This window comes from Mauremys reevesii, linkage group 22 (genome assembly GCF_016161935.1).
Source record: "Mauremys reevesii isolate NIE-2019 linkage group 22, ASM1616193v1, whole genome shotgun sequence".
Taxonomy (NCBI): Eukaryota; Metazoa; Chordata; order Testudines; family Geoemydidae; genus Mauremys; species Mauremys reevesii.
Genome location: NC_052644.1, coordinates 1,537,096 through 1,558,482, shown reverse-complemented (window position 1 = coordinate 1,558,482; position 21,387 = coordinate 1,537,096). Strand labels below are relative to the sequence as shown.

Below are 21,387 nucleotides of genomic sequence, written 5' to 3'. Positions count from 1 at the left end.
TGGTGGAGTAAGCCCAGAATTCACCACTTTCACAATCACTGGGCTGGGAACAATTCCCTTCAGCTCCCGCCAATGCCCCGCCCCTGCCAGGGGCATGGCTCAGAGCCATACCTCAGGACACACGTTTAAGGGAATGAGACTCCCCCGTGTAGAATCCGCCCAGTCGATTTCACCCCACCCCACCGGGGATCCCAGCGAAGAACGGGCGAGCCGCGGCACAGGGAGGTCACAAAGGGAGCTTTTATTACAGAACAGAAAGCGCCAGGTGCAATGTCTGAGCAGCAGACTCTGGGTACAATGCTTCAGAAGGGTTTTAGCCGCCCCCACCCCCTGTACCAACCATCCCACCACGAACCAGCTCCAGGCTCGTCGCAGACGCAGGGATCACCAGCTGGCGGCGCTCCAGAGTCACCTACCCACTCTGAGCAGCAAGGCAGCGTGGCGTGCAGGGGGGACGCAGGTCGGACGCTTCCCCGCTGGCAGTTCACAAGGCTCTGGGGAACGGGGGAGTTTGGGGCTGGAAATCCGGTGGCCCTGAGGACAGACTTACCTTCCAGGGAACTGGTAAAAACAGGGGGGGGGAACCAGGTTCAGAAGAGACTGACTGGGGGAGTGGGGAGGGGCAGTTCTGGGCCTGGGTTGGGGGGCTTCACTTCTTGGCGAAGGAAATCTTCATGGCGTTGCTCTGTGTGATCTTGAAGCCCTGGAGGGCGTCGCGGGCGGCTCCGGCCTGCACCTCGTTATCGAACTCCACAAAAGCGATGTCGTGCCGCCCGGGCACCAGCCGCACCTCCTTGAACCCCGGGAACCTGGGGGGGCAGGACCCGGCTGTTAGAGGGGACAGGCCCCCAGATCACTGGCACCCGCTCCCCTCCGCTGGCCTCCCAAACACCATGCTCCCCGCTCTCCCAGACCACCCACTTGCACCAAGGTTTGGCCCCCCCACTCGGCCCCCCCCCCCGGCTCCCTCAGGGCCCGCACTCACTGATTGAAGAGCATGGACAGCATCAGCTCGTTGGTCTCCTCGGGGAGGTTGGTGAGGAAGAGGATGTGATTGGGAGGGTTCTCAGAGAGCTGCGAGGGAGAGAGCGAGCAGGGGTCAGGCTGGAGCCCAGACGCTGCGAGCGCCGCCTGGATGGGAGGGCTGAGAACCCCGCAGGGCGGCTCCAGCCAGACGCACACAGCAGAGGCAGCGCCAAGCGAGGCCGCCCTCCCTCCCCCCCCGCCAGGGCGAGTGCCCCCTGCTCTCCATGCAGAGGAGTCCCCTGGGACTCAGCATCTCTGGCTTCTCGGCTGAGGCGAGCAACGAGCCGGGGGGGCGGGACCTTACCCCTCAGGGAGCGTCCCACAGCACCTCGCGAGTTCTCTTCCGCTCCCCACTGGAGCCAGTACCTTGGAGGGGAAAAGCCCTGTTCCCCAAGCCCCACCCCCAGAGGGAGGTTTGCCCCAATCGGACACAGCCACTGCTACCTGCTGCCGGAAAGGAGCCGGAGCCAGGCCAAGCTCTGTCATACTCACCGGCTGGGTAGGCGGCATCTGGCCAGGCATCATCTGCTGAGGCGCCATGGCCCCTGGCGCGATTCCTCCGGGCGTCATGCCAGGTGGGGGGATCATACCCGGAGGGGGCATGTATGGAGGCTGGCCTGCCATGTGGTGCATCATGCGGGGGGCCTGGTTCATTGGCGGCATTCCCTATAGGGGGGAGCGAGAGAGAGCCCAGCTTCACAGCACGACCCTGGGCGCTGACCTGCCCCGGAGCCCTCGGGGGCTGCCTGGGCCCAGGCCTGGCATTCACATCAGAGCCCGCCGCTGGCCGCAGACGCTAACCACAGCCGGCTGGGGCCAGCAGACTCAGGCCGACTCCTGAGAGCAGCCCGAGACCGACCACGCCGGCTGCGCTAGGAAAGGCTCCCTCAGGCCCCGAGCTCCGGCTGCCAACCAGCCCCTGCTCTGGGGCAGTGGCCCAGGCAGAGACGCTGCTCACGTTACTCACAGGGACAGCTCCTTGCACTGCGGCTCCCACCGGAGCAGCTGCCCCAGGCATCTGTTTCTTGACGACGGGCGTCTCGGGGCCCTTAGGCTTCCTCTTCTCCCGCTTGCGGTCCCGCTCCACGTAGGTGCCTTTCATTTTCGAGATGATGTCGGAGTCCGACTTGGCGTACTGGATCCTCTGGGGGCGGAGAGAGCGCGTCAGGGGGAGCACGGCCGAGCAGCGGCTCAGGCAGTTCCAACAGCACCTGCCAGACGGCCACCGCCAGCCCGGGGCGGCACGCAGCACTCACCATCGGCTTGTCGTAGAAGGGGAACCCCTGCATGGACCTCAAGGCGTTGGTGGCGCTGCTGATCTCCTTGAAGATGACAAAGGCTTGTCCCCTCATCTTCAGGCTCCGGGACACCAGGATATCCAGGATCTGGCCGAACTGGGAGAAGATGGCGTAGAGGGATTTCTTCAGCTCTAGGGGAGAGAGACGGAGCGTTAGGTACACGGAGCTCTGCACTACGAGGAGCTGGACGCAGACCGGGCGACTCCTGCGGCCTCGGACAGAGACACTCACCCCCCACGCCAGAGAGTGGGAGTCGCTTTTATCCCTCCAAAGCCCCTAGTCCTCCCTGGCCAGACAGCAACAGGTGAGCAGGAGCGGGGCTGGGAGAGCGAGTCCTCCAGACACCCCCCAGCTTCCCCCCAAAGCCCCTTAGCCCAGCCCCCCACATCGCCAGCTCCAGACAGGAACTCACTCACCATCCTTCTTGATCTTCTCATTGAGGTTGTTGATGTAGATGGTGTGATTGGGGCGGGTTTCCGGGACGGCCATCGTCCTCGGCACTTACACACCAGCGGGGTCTGAGCAGACGAGACGGGAGACGGTAAATCGAGGCGAGCGCGCAAGGGGGAAACCGGCTGCAGGCTCCCAATACCACAGCAGCCAGGTGACCCGGGGTCACGGCCTCAGACGATCCCCGGCCTGCGCCCCCGGGGCCAGACCGGCACGAGGAGCTGGAGGCAGCGACCCCACGGGCTCGGGGCTGCTCCAGGCGCGGGGGTTAACCCCACCCCACCCCCCCCCCAGACGGGCCCACGCGGTGCCTCAGGAGGCAGCAACGCGACGCCACGATCGGGGGAGGCAGCTCGTGGTCAGGGTCTGGGGCCATGACCCTATGGGGGGGGGGGGCAGCAGCCTGGGCTCTAGGGCTCAGCCCCCCCCAGCCCCCGGGGAGCCCCCCAGCCGGTCCCCCCAGCTCCTGCCACGGGCTCCCAGCCTGGCCATGGCGCCCCCCCAGGGGAGCCCTCAAGAGGCGCCAGGCCCCGCCCCCAGGGCCAGGCCCCGCCCCCAGTGGGGGAGGGGGGCACAGGCTGAACCCCCCGTAGGACCCGGATGTAGGAGCTCGGGGGCGGGGCCCCAGACCAGCCCCGCCCCCAGAAAGGCTCCGGTGGCTGCGGGCCCGCCGCCCCCGCCCGGCCATACTGGGTCACACAGGCCGGGCGCTGCCCCGCGGCCCGATCCCCCCCGGCCCCGCGGCCCGATGGCGCCGCCCCGCCGCGGCCCCTCACCGATGGAGTCCGCAGGCCCAGCGCCGCCCGCCGCCGCCACAGGAGCCCGCCGAGAGACACGAGCCCGCCCACGGTCCGCGCGAGCCAATCACGAGGAAGCAGCGGCGGACACATGAGCCTATAAAAGGGCGCCTCGCCGGCCGCGGCCAATGAAAGGTCTACGGCCTCGCGTGTGGCAGGCCAATCAAAGCAGGGCCACGGCCTGTAACATGACCAATCAAAAGGCGGTTCTCAATCGTTATCCCGCCCCCCTAAGGCGGGGATTTGGTGTTCGGCTCGGCAATCCCGCCTTCCGCCCAGAGCCGGCCATTGGCTGATTGGAGGTGTCAGTAACCGCGGTTATCACATTTGATTGGCGGTATTTGTCACGCGACCCGGAAGGGGCGGCTGAGAGGCGAGTAGCTGGTATCCAATCACGTGATCGGATTCACCCCGCCGCTGCCTGCTCAGCCGGCGGCCGCCATTTTAGGAGGGGCGCGAGCGGGACGCCAGGCGGGCGGGGCCCTGAGAGCGCCCCCAGCGGCGACCCCGGCCCCATGACCTCCGACCCCGCGGGGCCACGCCCCCACCCCACGCACAATGACCCCTCGGTGACCCCTGACCCCGCGAGCTGACCCCTGACCTCTGACCCATACCCCAGTGACCTTGGTTCTAGTCTGCGCCCTTTCACCTCCTGCTGCCCCTCCCCCAAAGCCAGGGTGGGGATGGCCCCACCCCCACCCACCCCCCAGCGGAGCCCTGCCCCACCCCTGCCCCCGCCTGCCCCCAGCAGGGCTCTGCCCCTCCCCACCCCTGCCCCCACCTGCCCCCAGCAGGACCCTGCCCTCCCCACCCACCCTCCAGCAGGGCTCTGCCCCTCCCCACCCCTGCCCCCACCCACCCTCCAGCAGGGCCCTGCCCCACCTCCTCCCCTCCCCCTCCCAGGCTGCTGCCCACCTACGGGCTCGACAAGGCCAAGTTCTTCAAGGCGGCCCTGGAGCGAGCAGCCCCAGCGCCCGGCAGTGGGGACGACGTCCGGGAGCTGCTGAGCCGCAGGAAATCCAGGTCGGGCCCCGGGCCGGGATCCCCGGGCTGGTCTCGCCTGCTGAGCGGGGCTGGGGCTGGGGCCGGGTGGGCGACCCACCAGGCAGAACCCAGGTGCCAGGGGGCCCATGCTGCAGGGAGCGGGATGGGGCAGCAGGGGGCGCTCTCCCCGGCAGGCAGGGCTGGCCCCGGGGCAGCACTAGGGGGTGCTGTGCTATGGGGCTGGGGGCTCAGCAGGGGGTTCTCTCCCCTCACAGTCAGCCCTGACCCTAATCCTCAGGGTGGCAGTGGAGGTCTCTGTGTTGCTGGAGGTGCCCATAATTCGAAAGAGACATAAAACTTAGTTTCTAGTCTCTGCTCTTTGCCTCAAAGTCCAGGTGTGGTGAACCCTGGTGTCCCGGCCAGGCCCTAATGAGCTAATTCCGTTTTGCCTCCCTAAATTCCCAATGCAGGGCCAACTGGGTACAGGACCTTGGGCCACTTCCTGTCCCATAGTGGGGCAGTGCCGTGTGGCTATCACACAGCCCAGAGGTAGCCGCAATCCCAGCGGCAGCTGAGGTCAGCTCTCTGCTTCATTCTCCCAAAGCGCTCGGCGAGGAGACGAGAGCGTCTCATGAATTACGCAGAGGAGGAAGTGGTGGTGAGTGGGGGCTGGACGGCAAATGGCCAGTAAGTGTTTGCCTGGTTCTGTCTTCCAGCTTTAGCGGGCAGTTCAAGTGGCTCCTCTACAACAGGCCGGTGCCTTCCTTAATCCAAGAGGGGCCTCAGTGAGTATTGCAACCGCTTCCTCTCTGTCAGGGCAAACGCAGGCCGAGGCGCTTTCCCCGGGGGCTGGACCCACCCAGGGGCAGGGGTCTCAGTCCCATGGATCTACAGCCTCCCTGCTTGGTCCCTCCCAAGCAGTTGCCAAGAGCTCTTCTGTGCCTGGGCCTCAGGGGGAGCGTAGAGATGGCCAACCTGGGTCTGAGCAGGGAGCCAGCTGCCATGGGGCCGGGTCCTGTATAAACCTCCCAAAAGACAGGCCCCGCCCCACAGCCCCGCAGTCTAGGTCGAAGAGAAGAGCTGGCCAGTGCAGATGGACAGGGAGCACGGGAATCAAGGAGGCCGTACCACTCGGCGAGGCGGGGAGGGATCTCCGCCCACCAGGGCCTAACCACTGGGAAGTCTGTTGGAGCGTTTCCCGGCGGGGGCAGGAGGCCGAGGAGGGAGCCATGCGGATGTTTACGGAGAGCTCTGCCCAAGCAGTGGGAAAGGGATCGTCAGCAGGTAGCACAAGGGCGGATGGGTTGGTCTAAACCTAGCGCCCGACTCGCGATCTGCCTTTAAAAACCCCACACTTCGCCTTTTCCATCTCAAACGGGTGCCCCCAGGCACAGCGGGAGCTCCCCCGAACCCCAGCCTGGGGGGGGGCAGCCCCAGCGAGCCGCACCCTCCCCTGGAGGAATGAAGGCCTTGCTGGAGCTAGCATCTGGGGCCAGACGGCCCGTTCGCTAGCCTGATCTCCTGGGTGGCCAGGCCCTTCGGTCTCACCCGGTTACCGCTGTGCTGAGCCCAGCGAGTTGCGTTGGAGCAAAGCATTTCAGTCCTCAGGGGCTAAGACTGAGGTGCCACCGCTGCCCCAGGCCCCTGTGATGGCAGGGAATCGACGCAGTGAGACGTGCCCAGATGAGCCCCGCCGGTGACCCGCGCCCCAGGCTGCAGGGGGAAGAGGCCTAAGGACACGGGAACCCAGGGAAGCGTTCCCAGGCTTGCAGAGAAATACCCGTCTCCGAACCCAGCGGCCTGGGAGGGGGTCTGGCCGAGCTCAGCCCGTGGGACCCAGGCTCCCTGCAATGTCTCTTCTCTCTCCCCCGCTAGGTGCGGGCTGGTGGCGCTGTGGATGGCGGGCTCCCTCCTCAGCCTGTCCCAGGACGTCTCCCTGGAGAGGATCGTGCAGGTGGCGCTGGAGAGAGGCTACACCGCCCAAGGGGAAATGTTCTCAGGTCGGTGGCTGGTCGCCCGTGGCACGTTGGGGGTTAAAAACTCCCTCCTTGCGCTAGGCCACAGGCGCTGGGCTGGGCACCAGGGGGACCCTCCAGACCCTGGTCTGCGTTGCGGCTGCGTGAGGAAGCGCCCAGAGGTGGTACGTAGCGCAGGGCACGAGGGCTTTGCCCCTAGAGCACTGCTGGGGACCGGACCCCTTCCCGGAAGGGCTCGACGCAGGGGAGCTGGGTGCCGTGGAACAGCCCGGGCGGGACAGGAGGTCAGACCAGATGGTCTAATTGTCCCTTCCAGCCTTATTCTCTGAACCCTGCTCTCTGCACGGCAGCAGCTCCCGCCTCTGTGCCCCCAGCGGGATTAGTTTGCTTGAAAACTTGCAAGCTCCTTGATTTAGGGGAAACCCCCGCAGCGGGGCTGTTAATTTGCCACGAGGAGCGAGCGCTTGGAGGTTTCTGTCCGAGGCAGAAGGTTCCTCTGGAAGCCGGGTCTGGCAGCGGGAGCCTCGCTAATGCCGGCCCTGAGTAGTCAGAGATCATGAGCGTGTGCCGAGCACTTGGGGCCGGCCAGGTTTTCTCCACGGCCAGCAGGGCTGGACACTGGCATTTCCAATGAAAGTTGAGGATTTTGTGGAATCCCAGGACTCCAGGTGGTGGAGCTTTGTCAGGAAAAACACCAGCTATCGTTGGGCTGCTGATAAAATCCTGAGTGCAGGCCCCAGTGAGCCCGGCCTGTATAAATGCCATGGGGCCAGGGGCCAGCGTTGTGTGTTCTCTCTGATTCCTCGAGTCTCAGGCTGGCAGGGACCGTTGGGAGCAGCTGGTCCGACCTCCCGTAGAACATGGGCCTTCCCTGAATTCGCCCCCGTGTGAACAGGAGCTTTCCGAAACCCCCCCATCTTGCTCTGACCAGCTCCAGTGCTGGAGAACCCGCCGCTGCCCTGGGGAAATCGTTCCAACGGTTCCTTCCCCTCCCTGTTACAAACCTGCCTGAATGTGTCCAGCTTCACCTCCCAGCTGCTGGGTCCAGGCTGCAGAGCCCTCGGTTATCCCCATGCGGCTCACGTGCCCCCGGCAGTGTGTTTTCGGAGCGCTGCTTAGGGGAGCAGGAAGCCGGGCCCATGGCCCGAGCTCGGGCTGCGCTGCTGGGGGTGGCCCTCGGGCAGCTTGAATTCCTGTCCCTGTCCATCCCAGCGGCTGACATGGCCCGGCTGGCCGAGGAGCTGTTCCAGTGCCGGGCCGAGCTGCTCTCTGGAGGTCTGGAGGGAGAGAACCGGGGCAAGATCCTTCGCCATCTGACCGCTGGCTGCCCCCTGCTACTGCCGTATCCTTCCCGTGCGCGGCGACCCCATGGGGTCCGCACCGCAGCCTGCACGCTCGGGCGGGGCTGGGGCCGTTCTGATACCCCTGTAGAGTGGGCCTGGGGGTGTCATTTTAGAGGCAGATGCGGCCACTTCTGGGGTGGGATGTGGCCACATCTCTCATGTTTCCTCTTCCTGGCTGCAGTGCGGGGAGATGAATGTGGGGCAGGGGCCTTCTCCCTCCCCGTGGTTAAATGCCCCACCCACGCCTACCCCCCTGTGTCCCACCCGTCTGAGGCAGCCGTTGCGGTGGCTTCCAGAGCCCGCAGGTTCGGGCAGCAGCAGATTTCATGCTCCAGCCCCTCTCTGGTTGGGGAGGTTTAGCAACCCCGTGTGCCCAGTCAGCGCCTGGTGGGGAGGGCACCTCTCCAGGGGCAGGAGCCGGGTGCCCAGAGCCGGGGCAGCCTGCTCTCCCCCGTGCCCCTTCCTCGCCAGCCGGCCCGCCCCAGCCCCCTTGGCAAACCTTAACGGGCGTCCCAGCTACGACGAGGACTCCAACCACGAGCCCTGCAGGCGACGCGGCTACAAAGCCCACTGGGCCGTCGTCTCAGGTACGTCCCAGCAGCACGGGCTGGGGACGGCTTCTGGGGCTCGGCCCCCTCCTGCCCAGGCCGTTTGCCCTGTTCCCGGGCAGCTCCCTGCAGCCGCTGCGACCTGCCCCGGTCCACCCCCAAACTTCCCCACAGAAGGGCTTGGGGCTCCCAGCACCCTACGGCTGGGGCGCCCCGGTCAGAGGAGGGCGAGTTGGCCTGGCTGCATTTCCCAGGCTCGCCACAAGGGGGCGGCAGCTGGCCGGGCACAGGGACCCATCCGGGGGGCTGCCCCCCCGCATGGGCCGTGACCCCAGGGGCGTGGCGGGGCTGCTGGGACAGGATGGAGCTGCCCTGCGGAGACTGGCTGGCTCCTCTCCCCCTGCAGGAGTCCTGCTGGGCCTCAAGGGCGGCGCCCTCAGCCCGGCCTGCCAGGAGGACGGGGAGATCTCCGGCCTCTTCCGCCCCGGCCCGGCCTGCCCCCCGCCCGCCCCGGAGGACGTGCTGGAGATCTACCTGCTCTCCAAGCAGGGCAAGAGCTGGCGCCCCCAGCTGTGGAGCTACCGGCAGGCGCACGAGAGCAACGCCCAGCTGACCGACTTCTGCCCCAAGCGGGCGGGCGACGGCAAGGTCTACGTGGTGCCCGCGGGAGGCGTGAGGGCAGGGCTCTGCGGCAAGACCCTGCTGCTGTGCCCACGGACCGCACAGAGCGCCCTGCCCCAGCCAGCCGGGCCACCCCCTGCTGCCGAGCGCTAGGAGCCCCTGGAGCACCGGGCGGAGGAGACGCCCTGCAGCCAGCCGGGCCCACCCGTGCTACAACGGACAGCGGAGCCTAGTGGGTAGAGCACTGATCTGGGACTCGGGGGGCCTGGCTCTGCCTCTCTTCCCCTCTCTGTGCCTCAGCTTCCCCTCTGCAAAATGGGGCCGATGATCCAGCCCTCCTTTGCAGAGCGCTTGGAGGGGGAGGGGCAGGGTGCATCATACTCAGACCCACTGAGGAGAGAGCCGCTGGGGTTAAAGTGCCAGGTGCGGCCCCGGCCCCTTTCTCCTGTGCCGCAGGAAGCCCTGATGCCCGCCGGGCTGCGGCCAGGGGGGAGACGCAGCTATTCCAGGCCCTCTCCAGAGGAGCTGCTGCTATTCCACCCACTGACGCTTTTCAGATTGACCCAGATTCCTGCTTTGAGGCCACGGTGCCAGGAAACAGCAGGTACTTGTGGCCGGCTCTGAAAATAACTTCACGCTTCCTGTCTGCCACCCACCACTGTTAGCTCTTGAGAGCAGGGACTGGCTCTCAGTCGGGGTCTGGGCAGCACCCAGCGTGACGGGGCCCCAATCTTGGCCGGGGTCTGGCTGGCGCCCGGCCCGAGGGGGCCCCGATCTCGGCTGGGGTCTGAGTGGCGCCCGGCCCGAGGGGGCCCTGATCTTGGCCGGGGTCTGGGCGGCGCCTGGCCTGAGGGGGCCCCGATCTCGGCTGGGGTCTGGGCGGTGCCCGGCGCGACGGGGCCCTGATCTCGGCCGGGGTCTGGGCGGCGCCCGGCCCGACGGGGCCCTGATCTCGGCCGGGGTCTGGGTGGCACCAGGCCCGAGAGGGCCCCGATCTCGGCCAGGGTCTGGGCGGCGCTGGGCCCAATGGGGCTCCGATCTCGGCCGGGGTCTGGGCGGTGCCGGGCCCGAGGGGGCCCCAATCTTGGCTGGGGTCTGGGTGACGCCGGGCCCGAGGGGGCCCCAATCTCGGCCAGGGTCAGGGCAGCGCCCGGCGCGATGGTCTCGGCTCTCTCGAGTTGCTGTCATACAGCGAACTTGGGAACTTTGCCCCACGCCAGCAACGTGCATTAAAGACAAAGGCTGTTTGGTTTCCGCACCGGCAGGTTCTGTTTATTGTGACAGTTCCGGCCCCAGAGGCCTGGCCGTGTGCCCAGCTCCAGAGGGGCGGCAGAGCCCCACACAGAGGAATGGGCCAGGGCCAACACTCGGTCCCGAGAACGCCCTGCCTGCGTGCAGGGGGCAGGAGCATCCCTCGCTCCACTGCCACTGGGGGACCTGTTCAGAACCCCCCCTCCGCCCCAGGAGCTGACCCGCTCACAGCCTCGGGCAGCACGGTCGTGTGGGTTGGGTGCTGCCTCCTGGGTTCCATTCCCAGCTCTGCCACTGACCCCGGGCAAGCCTCTGCCCCACTCTGTGCCTCGGTTTCCCCTCCCACCCTTTGGACTGTGAGCTCTTCGGCGCAGGGACTGTCACTCCCGGGGTGCGTGCAGGGCCCAGATCTCGGCTGGGGACTCTGAGTGCTGCTGTCAGTTCCGCTGCGGGGCCCTGGGCTGGCCGGCAGGGACTAGCACCCATGGCAGCTGCTCTCCGAGTTTGGAACCAAAGGCTCGGAGCCAGTGGCTCAGCCGGGGCAGCCGCATTTCCAGCACGCGGGCCCTTGTGACTCAGGTGCGGCGCGTGCGTCCCGCGCCCTGGGCCGGGAGCCTGGCAGAGAGGTGGCCCGCGGCTGGCGAGAGCCCGGGGCGAGCCCAAGGCTGGGCTAGGAGAACCACCCAAAGCTGGCAGGGGAGGTGGCGTCCCGGTTGGTTCTCAAAGGGCCGAGACCCCTGTAAAGACGGGCCGAGCTTTCCAGCTCTCCAGCCGCCAGGAAAACCACCCCCGGGTGAGAATAGACTCAGCCACAGGCAACCCCTGAGCTCCCCACGGCGGGCGCAAGCTTCGCAGTAACTCGGGGTTCTCATTTCCCGGCCACGGGCCGGCGGAGCCTCCTTGCCACAGCAGAAGAAAGTGCAGGGGGTGGAAATCGCCGGCCGCACCCGCCCCTCCAGCAGGGGCACAGATGCTTCAGGGGAAGGGCCGAGAACCCTGCAGCTGGGGGGCGACCTACCGCCCGGGAGGGTCGCGCCAGAGCCCACAGCCGCCTGCCACACCAGGGCCCAGTCGCTATTGCCAAAAAGTCTTTGCAAGTGTCTTGAATTTACCATCCCATGAATCGGTAACGTGGAGCTGCTGCTCCGCCCACGGGCAGCTCCCGGCAGACCAGGTCCCCTGGAGCAGCCCGCTGGTGGGGCTGGCTCCGATACCAGCAGGGGCAGGAAGTGGGGCTGGGAGGCCTCCCCCCCAACCCAGCTGAAGGAAAATGGGCCGTGAACAGGAGAGGGGCCCAGAGGATCCGGGCCCCGTTCGGTTCCAGCTGGCGTCACTGCCAGGGCCTGGAGTGCAGGATCGCTGAGCCAGTGCCCCCCAAAACGCTGGGGTCTCCCGTCGAGCGCCCCAAAGCTCCAGCGCCGGGGGCCAATCTCGGCCTTCCCAGGGTTCCCCCGGCCTCACTCTCCCTCGGGCTGGGCCGCGGAACGAACAGCTGAGCAGGAAGCGGGACCAGTTCTTGCCCCTTCCCGTTAGCTGGTGTAAACCGGGTGCCCTGACGTCTGTGTGACGGGCCAGGCGCTGCCCCATCCTGGCCCCGGCGCGGGGCCGTGCGAGCCGCCGGAAGCCGGCCCGGGCGGACGGGCTGTAGCATATCTGGCTGTATAAATAAGAGGCAGGGAGGGCACCGCACGGCAGTGCCCGGCTATTGCCCAGAGCCGGGGCTGGGTGTCCCGGCTCAGGCCTGCGCCATGGTGCTGAAGATGGCGATGAGATTGTCCAGCCCCCAGAGGTAGCCGTCCTCCCGGTTCCCCTCCACCCACGGCAGCCGATGCGTCAGCGTCTGCCCCCCGGCCAGCGGCACCGTCTTGCCGAAGTCGATCATCCAGACCTTGGCCAGCCCCGTCCGGTCATGGACGAAAAGCAGAGAGCTCCCCACCACCTGTTGGGGGGCAAACGGAGCTCAGGGGGGAGGGGGGGCTGGGAGCCAGGACTCCTGGGTTCCTTCCCTGGGGCTGCCAGTGGGCAGGAGAACAGACCCTGCATCCTGGCGCGTGTGCCCAGATCCCCAGGGTGAGGGGCACTCGGCAGGGAGCGCCTCCCCCGCAGGCCGGCCGCCTCCCCCAGCCCCACGCCCAGCCAGAACCTACCTCGTGGGTCGTGAAGAACTCGGACTGCTCCAGCGCCGCCCGCAGCTCCTTCAAGCGGCCCAGGTAGTTTGTCTGGGGAGGAAGAGGGGAGGTGGGGAGGTGAGGGCAAGGGTGCGGCGGGAGGCCAGCAGGGGGCGATGGCGCTGCGGCCCCGAGCACTAGCCAGGCCCAGCCCGTCTGGGCCCTGGCAGGGAGGGGAACGTGGCTGCCCCGATCTGCAAGTGCTGGCCCCAGCGGTTCAACAGGGGGCGTCCTCCCCTGGCAGGCAGGGCTGGCCCCAGGGCGGCGCTGGGTGGCAGGGAGTGGGGCGGGGGGCTCAGCAGGGAGCACTCAACCCAGGCAGTTGGTGCTGGCCCCAGGGCAGCACTAGGGGGCACTGTGGGGCAGGGAGCGGTGGGGGCAGCAGGGGGCGCGCTCCCCCGGCAGGCAGGGCTGGCGCTAGGGGGCGCTGTGGGGCAGGGAGCCAGGGGGCAGCAGGGGGCACTCTCCCCTGGCTGGTAGGGCTGGCACTAGGGGGCGCTGTGGGGCAGGGGCTCAGCAGGGGGCACTCTCCCCTGGCAGTTGGTACTGGCCCCAGGGAAGCGCTAGGGTGCGCAGTGGGGCAGGGAGCCAGGGGGCAGCAGGGGGCGCACTCCCCTGGCTGGCAGGGCTGGCGCTAGGGGGCGCTGTGGGGTGGGGGACCCAGCAGGGGGCGCTCTCCCCTGGCTGGCAGGGCTGGCGCTAGGGGGCGCTGTGGGGCGGGGGCTCAGCAGGGGGCGCACTCCCCTGGCAGGCAGGGCTGGCGCTAGGGGTGCTGGGGCGGGGGCTCAGCAGGGGGCCCACTCCCCTGGCTGGCTGGGCGGGCGCTAGGGGGCGCTGTGGGGCGGGGGCTCAGCAGGGGGCACTCTCCCCTGGCTGGCAGGGCTGGCGCTAGGGGGCGCTGTGGGGCGGGGGCTCAGCAGGGGGCGCTCTCCCCTGGCTGGCAGGGCTGGCGCTAGGGGGCGCTGTGGGGCAGGGATCCAGGGGGCGCTCTCCCCTGGCTGGCAGGGCTGGCGCTAGGGGGCGCTGTGGGGCGGGGGCTCAGCAGGGGGCGCTCTCCCCTGGCAGTTGGTGCCGGCCCCCGGGCAGCGCTAGGGTGTGCAGTGGGGCAGGAGGCGGGGCTAGGACAGCACTAGGGGGCGCTGTGCTGCCGCACGCTGGTTGAAATGAAAGTCTCACAGATACTAGCAGCCGCTGGGCCGTGCCCCAGAGGTGGCTGCATGTGGGCAGCGAAAAGCCCAAGCCCTGGGCGATTCCCCCCGGCCACGGCCAGCGGCACCACCGGGGAGCCCAGCCCCTCACCAGGATGGTTCTGTCGCCGTCCACGAAGTCGCCCAGCGCCTGCACCACCTGCTCGGGCAGCCGCGTCTTCTTGAAGTTGGTGCTGCAGGTGCCGTCGGCTTTCTGGGGACACAGAGACCCGTCAGGCCGGGGCCTGGGAGGCCGAGCGGGACACACGTGGCCCCATCAGACCCGCTCCCCCCAGACGTGAGCTCCCCTCCCCAGAGCCAGATACCCTGCTCCAGCCAGGCCTGCTCCGCCCCAGCCCGATGGGACCCCCCCCAGCCAGGCCTGCTCCCCCCCAGCCCAATGGGACCCCCCAGCCAGCCCTGCTCCGCCCCCAGCCCAATGGGACCCCCCAGCCAGGCCTGCTCCCCCCCAGCCCGATGGAACCCCCCCAGCCAGGCCTGCTCCCCCCCCCAGCCTGATGGGACCCCAGCCCGATGGGACCCCAGCCAGGCCTGCTCCCCCCCAGCCCGATGGGACCCCCCAGCCAGGCCTGCTCCCCCCCCAGCCCGTGGCCCCCACCTTGATGCCCTCGATGCGGAAGCCCAGCGTGGCGCTGGAGCTAAGCGACTCCCTCCACTGCATGTAGCGGGGCTTGAGCACGGCGCGCTGGGCGTGCTCCTCGGGCGTGGGCGCCCCCGGCTCCACCGCCACCATCTTCTCGTACATGTCGCGGCGCAGCCGGGGCTTCTGCCGGGCCTGCTCCAGCTCCTCCTCCAGGTACGTCCTGCGGGGGGCAGAGCGGGGATCAGCGGGGGGCGCTCACCCCACGGCCCAGCCCTCGGCCGGCCCTGGGCCCTGGGGTCTGGTACTCCCAGCGCAGGGCTCCTGGGTTCTACCCCAGCTGTGGGGTCTGGTGCTTAGAGCAGGGGGGGCTGGGAGCCAGGACTCCTGGGTTCTCTCCCTGGCTCTGGGAGGGGAGTGGGGGCTGGTGGGTTAGAGTTTGGGGGGCGTAGCTGAGAGCCAGGACTCCTGGGTTCTCTCCCCGGCTCTGGGAGGGGAGTGGGGGCTGGTGGGTTAGAGTGGGGGGGGGCTGGGAGCCAGGACTCCTGGGTTCTCTCCCTGGCTCTGGGAGGGGAGTGGTGTCTAGTGGTTAGAACAGGGGGGCTGGGTGCCAGGACTCCTGGGTTCTCTCCCTGGCTCTGGGAGGGGAGTGGGGTCTAGTGGTTAGAGCAGGGGGCTGGGAGCCAGGACTCCTGGGTTCTCTCCCTGGCTCTGGGAGGGGAGTGGTGTCTAGTGGTTAGAACAGGGGGGCTGGGTGCCAGGACTCCTGGGTTCTCTCCCTGGCTCTGGGAGGGGAGTGGGGTCTAGTGGTTAGAGCGGGGGCTGGGAGCCAGGACTCCCGGGTTCTCGCTGAGCCGGCTCGCCTGTGCCCCGCAGCCGGGCTCTCACCTGACCCCCATCTTGCAGTCCATGATGGAGGGTGTCTCGAAGGCGGCCAGCAGATCCTCCATCTGGTTGTAGCACTCGCCGTCCCGCTGCGCCAGCCCGAAGTAGGCGGGCACGTGGGGGCGCAGCGAGTCCCGCATGAGGCGCTCCAGGCACTGCTGCTCCCGCGGGCAGAACTTCTTCAGGATCCGCCCGTAGTCCCCGGCTTTGAAATTCCCTGCGGGGGAGAGAGGGGACGGCTGGTGTCAGGGGAGCCCAGACGCACCCCGGCCCGTGCCCGCTGGGCACACGGCGCTGCCTTCGCCAGCCCCCATTGGGGCTGGCTGCACCCCTCCCGCACTGGCTCGCCATGCCCCCCTCACCCGCATGGCCGGCGAGCTGCACCCATGGGTAGCGCCTCTTGAAGGACACGACGAAAGGCGACCAGTGGACCATGCTCTTGAGTTTCTTCCACGGCTTGTTCTACAGAGAAAGGCAGGGAGGGGGTCAGTGCCTGGGCTGCGAGCAGGGAGACCTGGCGGTGCCCCCCGTACTGTAGGAGGGTCCCAGCTGAGATCGCCCCCTCAGCCCCAGTGTGCCAGGTGCTGCACAGACCCCGAGTGAGAGCCCGTCCCTGCCCCGCACAGCTCACGGGAAGGATTGTTCTCCCCATGTTACAGGTGGGGAAACTGAGGCCCAGAATATCTGCGGCAGAGCTGGGAAAAGAACAAAAAGGGAGGGACTCCTCCCCCCAACCGCTGCTCTAACCACTAGACCCTGCTCCTCTCCCAGAGCTGGGGATAGAACCCAGGAGTCCTGGCTCCCAGCCCCCCCCCCCCAATGTCCTACAAGTGGGGCCAATCTGACCCCATGTACGCGGCTAGTTCGGAAGCTCGGCCGGGCCCACCCATTGGTTATGGGGGGGTTCCCGCCCAGGTGTGCCTGTCGCCCGCCCAGGCCCTCGACCCCTCCCGCGGGCACCCAGACACTGCGCCCTCCCCCAGCCTGTGGGCAGCTCCCCTCCGACCTGCGGCTCTGCCCCCTCCTGCATCGGCCCAGTGCAGCTGGTGTCTGGTCCCTGCTACCCGCCGGGGGCCCGGAGCCAGTCGCGGGTGGGTGGCTGAGGAGCCCAGGTCAGTGCAGGCGCTGCCCCACGGAGAGACGCTGGCTTGTCACCTCCGCTTGGTGCGGATCAGAGTCCCCATCCCTGCCCCCCGCCTGGACTTTCACCCAGGGCACAGGTCGCTGCCACACGGTGCGGGGGTGGGATCCCTACGGCTGCTGGCACCAGCTAGTCATGGAGCCGCGGAGAACGGCCCCCGCGCTGCCCCCTTTGACCAGGGACAGGAGTCGGGAGGGCCAGGCCAAGGCCACCCCCACCCCCATATGGCCCCTGCAGAGGGGACTCAGTCACCGGCAGCTCCAGGGGTCTGTCTGAGGGACAAGCCCATGTGGGCCTGCGTCTGGGAGCCAGGACTCCTGGGTTCTCTTCTCGGCTCTGGGAGGGGAGTGGGGTCTAGTGGTTAAAGCAGGGGGGGCTGGGAGCCAGGACTCCTGTGTTCTATCCTCATCTCTCGGAGGGGAGTGGGGGCTAGTGGTTAGAGCAGGGGGAGCTGGGAGTCAGGACTCCTGGGTTCTCTCCCCGGCTCTGGGAGGGGAGGGTGGCTAGAGCAGGGGGGGCTGGGAGCCAGGACTCCTGGGTTCTAGGGGTTTCTCAAGAGCACAACACAGCCAGGAGCCTCAGCCATTGTTACCAAACCAGCTCACGGCTGCACCCGCTTCACCCTTCCAGCAGACGCTCCCTCCCCCTGCCCCGCTCAGCGTTTCACCCAGAGAACTTCCCCCGGGCCCGGCCTGACGCACATTTTCCATCCCCAGCGCCTGGCGGGTTCTTGCTGACTCTGTGCGAGGCGGCTGGGAGCTCTGAGCAGAACCCTGCTGGCGGGATCAGGGCCGAGCACAGCAAGGCCGGGGCGGGGTGGGGGGCAGAACCAAGGGTTTGTACGAGGTCCCCTGGCTCTGCCACTGATGTAGGGGGCGGCCCTGGGCACCTCCATGCATCTCCCCAGGCCTCAGTGCCTCAGCAGTGACATGGGGAGAGCAACCTGCCCTTTGTTGCGCTGGGTGGGCAGAGCACCCAGCCCGGGTCAGGTGGCGCCCGGCCCGACGGGGCCCCGATCTCAGCTGGGGTCTGGGCAGCGCCCGGCCCGACGGGGCCCCAATGTCGGTTGGGGTCTGGGCAGCGCCCGGCCCGACGGGGCCCTGATCTCGGCCGGGGTCTGGGCGGCGCCCGGCCCGACGGGGCCCTGATCTCAGCTGGGGTCTGGGCGGCGCCCGGCCCGACGGGGCCCTGATCTCAGCTGGGGTCTGGGCAGCGCCCGGCACGATGGGGCTCTGATCTCGGCCGGGTCTGGGCGGCGCCTGGCCCGAGGGGCCCTGATCTCGGCCGGGGTCTGGGCGGCACCCGGCGCGACGGGGCCCTGATCTCAGCTGGGGTCTGGGCGGCGCCCGGCCTGACGGGGCCCTGATCTCAGCTGGGGTCTGGGCGGCGCCTGGCCCGAGGGGGCCCTGATCTCGGCCGGGGTCTGGGCGGCACCTGGCGCGACGGGGCCCTGATCTCAGCTGGGGTCTGGGCGGCGCCCGGCCTGACGGGGCCCTGATCTCAGCTGGGGTCTGGGTAGTGCCCAGCCCGACGGGGCCCCAATGTCGGTTGGGGTCTGGGCCGCGCCCAGCCCGACGGGGCCCCATCTTGGTCAGGACACCAAGGCTCCCCTGCTACCAGCTACGCGGCTGGGCCTCGCTTACCCGGGAAAGCAGCTTTGACAGGATCCCCCCTCTCGGGAAGCCAGTTTTCGCTGGATCTCAAATCCCCGTCCCAAGCTGCCCCATCCGGTAATTCCACAGCCCCAGCCCTGGCAGCCTGTACCTGCCCCGTCCCGCCCCGCGTCTGGGTGGCGGCGGGGGGCAGGGCAGGGAGTCAGAGCCTTGTCATGGGAAAGCAGAGGCAGGAGCACGTCAGGGTTTCCATCCCGACAGGTTTGTCTGCTCTGCATGTGACTGCCGGGGTGGGGGGGGGCAGGTGCGATCGGTGCTCAGCGTCCCGGCCCCTTTCCTGTTCCCCTTCCAAAGCACCGTAACGCCACCCGCGCCGCAGGGAGCATCAGCCGGGGGCTACGGGGGGGGGGGGGGAAACTGAGGCACGGAGCAGGGCCAACCTTCTACAAGCAGCCGTAGACAGAACCCGTGGGCCAGGGAGGCCGGCCTTGTGGAGGCCCCAGGCTGGAACCCAGGAGATCTGGGTCTGCCCTGAGTCGCTGCCGCCCTGCGAGGCAGGGGTAACACTGCTAACTAGCTAGCTGCAAACACCCTGGCACCGGCATCGCCCCACCGCAGAGAGACGGCACCAGGGCGGACGCCCAGGCGGCTGCGAGGCTCAGAGTGGGCGACCGAGGCCCCCGAAGGGTCTGGGAATAGAACCCAGGAGTCCGGCTCTGAAGGCCCCAGGCTCCTTCCCCCCTTCTCACCCGACCTGAGACACCCCATTTTCAGGCGGTTCCGAGAGCCCCTTTCAGGCTCGGAAAACCGCGGCTCATTCCCAGCAGCCGGGGCCCTGGGGGCTCGGCACACAGGCCATGGGGCACCCGCTGAGCCCGCCGCTGCGCGCCCAGCCGGGGCAGTGGCCACACGCAGGGGCGGGGGGGGGTGATTTGTCCCATGCTGGCGGAGCACAGAGGGCTAGAGGGGCCAACCCGATCAGCTCCCAGCTCCCCCGCGGCCCGGCGACCCCCCCCCCTGCAGCGCCCAGCCTCCCCAGGGAAACCAGGCCAGGTGCATTCACTCCACGAGGGGCCCGTGGGCTCCCGCCACCCCCATCCCAAAGGCTGGGAGCCAGGCCGGGGGCTGGGCAGGGCTCGGGGGCCTGGCTCGGGGCGACCAGTTGGCAGCTTTCAGGTCAAACGGCCCCTGAGGGCTGCAAGTGAATCCCTGGTCAGCCCGGGGCCAAAGGTCACACACGGGCAAAGGGCACCATTGGATAACAGCGCTCGAGAACTTCCGCTCATCCCAGGGGCCAGGACGCCTGGGTTCTCTCCCCAGCTCTGGGAGGGGAGTGGGGTCTAGTGGTTAGAGCTGGGGGCCAGGACGCCTGGGTTCTCTCCCCAGCTCTGGGAGGGGAGTGGGGTCTAGTGATTAGAGCAGGGGGCTGGGAGCCAGGACTCCTGGGTTCTCTCCCCAGCTCTGGGAGGGGAGTGGGGGCTGGTGGTTAGAGAAGGGGAGCTGGGGGCCAGGACGCCTGGGTTCTCTCCCCAGCTCTGGGAGGGGAGTGGGGTCTAGTGGTTAGAGCAGGGGGGGCTGGGAGCCAGGACCCCTGGGTTCTCTCCCCGGCTCTGGGAGGGGTGTGGGGTCTGGTGGTTAGAACGGGGGGGCTGGGAGCCAGGACTCCTGGGTTCTCTCCCTGGCTCTGGCACGACCCCTCTCTCTGCCTTCATGAGGCAGAGCCCCCCAGCTTGCCAGGGAGGGGCAGTGGGGCAGTTGCTGCTGGGGGGGTCCCTGGCTGTGTAACCCCCCCTCTGCTCCTCCCATCTGGGGGGGCAGAGCTGAGCCACCAGGGGCATCTGCAAAGAGCCCCCCCTGGCCTGGCCCCTGGGCAGGCAGCCAACGGGGGGGGCTCTGGAGTCCCCCCCTCCCATCCCATGGACAGACAAAGCCAGCGCCGGGATGAATCACTATGGCAACGCGCAGGAGAGCCATTGTCCTCTGGATAAAAGGGCAGGATGCCTGGGTGGGAGCTGGGAGCCCGGACGCCTGGGTTCTATCCCCTGGGGGAGGGGTGGGAGGAGTTAGAGGTTAGAGCCCAGATGCCTGGGTTCTATCCCTGGGGGGAGTTAGTGGTTAGAGCTGGGAGCACGGACGCCTGGGTTCTGTTCCCAGGGGGAGGGGTGGGGGGAGTTAGTGGTTAGAGCTGGGAGCCCGGACGCCTGGGTTCTATCCCCGGGGGGAGGGGTGGGGGGAGTTAGTGGTTAGAGCAGGGAGCCTGGACGCCTGGGTTCTGTCCCCGGGGGGAGGGGTGGGGGGAGTTAGAGGTTAGAGCCCGGACGCCTGGGTTCTATCCCTGGGGGGAGGGTGGGGGGAGTTAGAGGTTAGAGCAGGGAGCCTGGACGCCTGGGTTCTATCCCTGGGGGGAGGGGTGGGGGGAGTTAGAGGTTAGAGCCCGGACGCCTGGGTTCTGTCTCCCCCCAAAGTGTCCCGCTGTCAAGTCCCCTGCCCCCAGTGCCCCAGGTACTTACCCGGTGGGGGCTCCTGTCCCGCTGCTTCATGGCCTGCCAGCCCCACGGCCCCACACTTCCCCTCTGCGCCCGCTCCCTCTGCCGACGCAGCCTGAGCCCTCCCCTCTGGCTGGCATCCAAGCCTGGCGGGGGGGCCGGGGGGGTGACGACGCCAGGCGGTTGCCAAGCAGCCAGGCCATCTGGCAGAGAATTTTCCATGACAGCGATGGGAGCCAGGCCCTGGCGCAGGCAGGAGGCAGCCGCCGGGGGTGCTCTGCCCACCCATGGGGGTGGAGGGGGCGGGGGCAGGGCTGGGATACAGGACACCTGGGTTCAAGCCCTGGCTCGGCCCTGGCCCCGGTCCCTGCAGCCAGACTCAGTTTCCCCATCTAGTGTCTGGTCAGAGCGGGGGCCCTTCGGGCCAGGGTCCGTCTCGCTGTGTCGGGGGGGCAGGGGGGCTGGTTTCCACTGTGCAGGGCCCAGCCCCACAGGGACCCGACCGCCCTGAGGTCCATTTAAATGCCCCAGCGCGGGGGCAGGGTTCATCCCCCCATGGGGATTTTTGCTGCAGTGTATTTTTAAAGCCCACACGTGGGTGCCAGCGGCTGTGGGTTCACGTAGGAGTGTGTGTGGGGGGGACTGGTTACATCATCTGTTCCCCCATGACACAAGTCAGCCCCCCCCCCCGTGAGCTCCCCTCTGCCCCGGGGCAGACAGCAAACCAGCCAACGCAGGGCATTTACCCCGGCCGGGTTCCTGTCCTGCATCGGCCCGGGAGACAAGAACACAAACACACCCTGTTTGTCCTCAAACCGAGGCCAGGGCAGAAAATACCAGCAGCAACACCAGGCACGGGGCACCAGCGAGACACCGTGAGACAGCCGGCTGCAACCCAGGAGTCCTGCTCTAACCACTGGACCCCACTGCCCTCCCAGAGTGGGGAGAGAACCCAGGGGTCCTGTCTCCCAACCCTCTGCTCTAACCACTAGCCCCCACTCCCCTCCCAGAG

At 68.2% G+C, this 21,387-nt stretch overlaps 3 protein-coding genes across 6 annotated transcripts; 1 reads left to right on the top strand and 2 right to left on the bottom strand.

Annotated features, from left to right (window-relative positions):
• Positions 1 to 159: 159 nt before the first annotated feature.
• SNRPA (small nuclear ribonucleoprotein polypeptide A) lies at positions 160 to 3,652 on the bottom strand. 2 transcript variants are annotated; one of them, XM_039510246.1, is made up of 7 exons: positions 3,551 to 3,652; positions 2,741 to 2,842; positions 2,283 to 2,455; positions 1,994 to 2,170; positions 1,519 to 1,692; positions 986 to 1,074; positions 650 to 809 (listed from the first exon to the last, which is right to left on the bottom strand). In XM_039510246.1, exons 2-7 carry the CDS (start codon positions 2,811 to 2,813, stop codon positions 650 to 652), a joined length of 846 nt encoding a protein of 281 aa, XP_039366180.1. In that variant the 5' UTR covers positions 2,814 to 2,842; positions 3,551 to 3,652. The 2 variants fall into 2 exon arrangements, with proteins under 2 accessions (XP_039366181.1, XP_039366180.1); XM_039510247.1 differs by lacking the exon at positions 3,551 to 3,652 and having other exon boundaries at positions 160 to 809; positions 2,741 to 2,813.
• An 829-nt stretch (positions 3,653 to 4,481) lies between these two features.
• On the top strand, positions 4,482 to 10,306 carry C22H19orf54 (chromosome 22 C19orf54 homolog). Of its 3 annotated transcripts, none has more exons than XM_039510253.1 (6): positions 4,482 to 4,594; positions 5,272 to 5,340; positions 6,431 to 6,555; positions 7,744 to 7,873; positions 8,391 to 8,461; positions 8,829 to 10,306. In XM_039510253.1, exons 3-6 carry the CDS (start codon positions 6,453 to 6,455, stop codon positions 9,194 to 9,196), a joined length of 672 nt encoding a protein of 223 aa, XP_039366187.1. In that variant the 5' UTR covers positions 4,482 to 4,594; positions 5,272 to 5,340; positions 6,431 to 6,452; the 3' UTR covers positions 9,197 to 10,306. The 3 variants fall into 3 exon arrangements, with proteins under 3 accessions (XP_039366187.1, XP_039366185.1, XP_039366184.1); XM_039510251.1 differs by having other exon boundaries at positions 4,537 to 4,594; positions 8,972 to 10,306; XM_039510250.1 differs by lacking the exons at positions 4,482 to 4,594; positions 5,272 to 5,340 and adding an exon at positions 5,767 to 5,839.
• A 20-nt stretch (positions 10,307 to 10,326) lies between these two features.
• On the bottom strand, positions 10,327 to 20,597 carry ITPKC (inositol-trisphosphate 3-kinase C). The gene is made up of 7 exons (XM_039510877.1): positions 20,400 to 20,597; positions 15,498 to 15,597; positions 15,139 to 15,352; positions 14,269 to 14,473; positions 13,762 to 13,863; positions 12,442 to 12,513; positions 10,327 to 12,233 (listed from the first exon to the last, which is right to left on the bottom strand). Exons 1-7 carry the CDS (start codon positions 20,595 to 20,597, stop codon positions 12,030 to 12,032), a joined length of 1,095 nt encoding a protein of 364 aa, XP_039366811.1. The 3' UTR covers positions 10,327 to 12,029.
• Between the last annotated feature and the right edge of the window lie 790 nt (positions 20,598 to 21,387).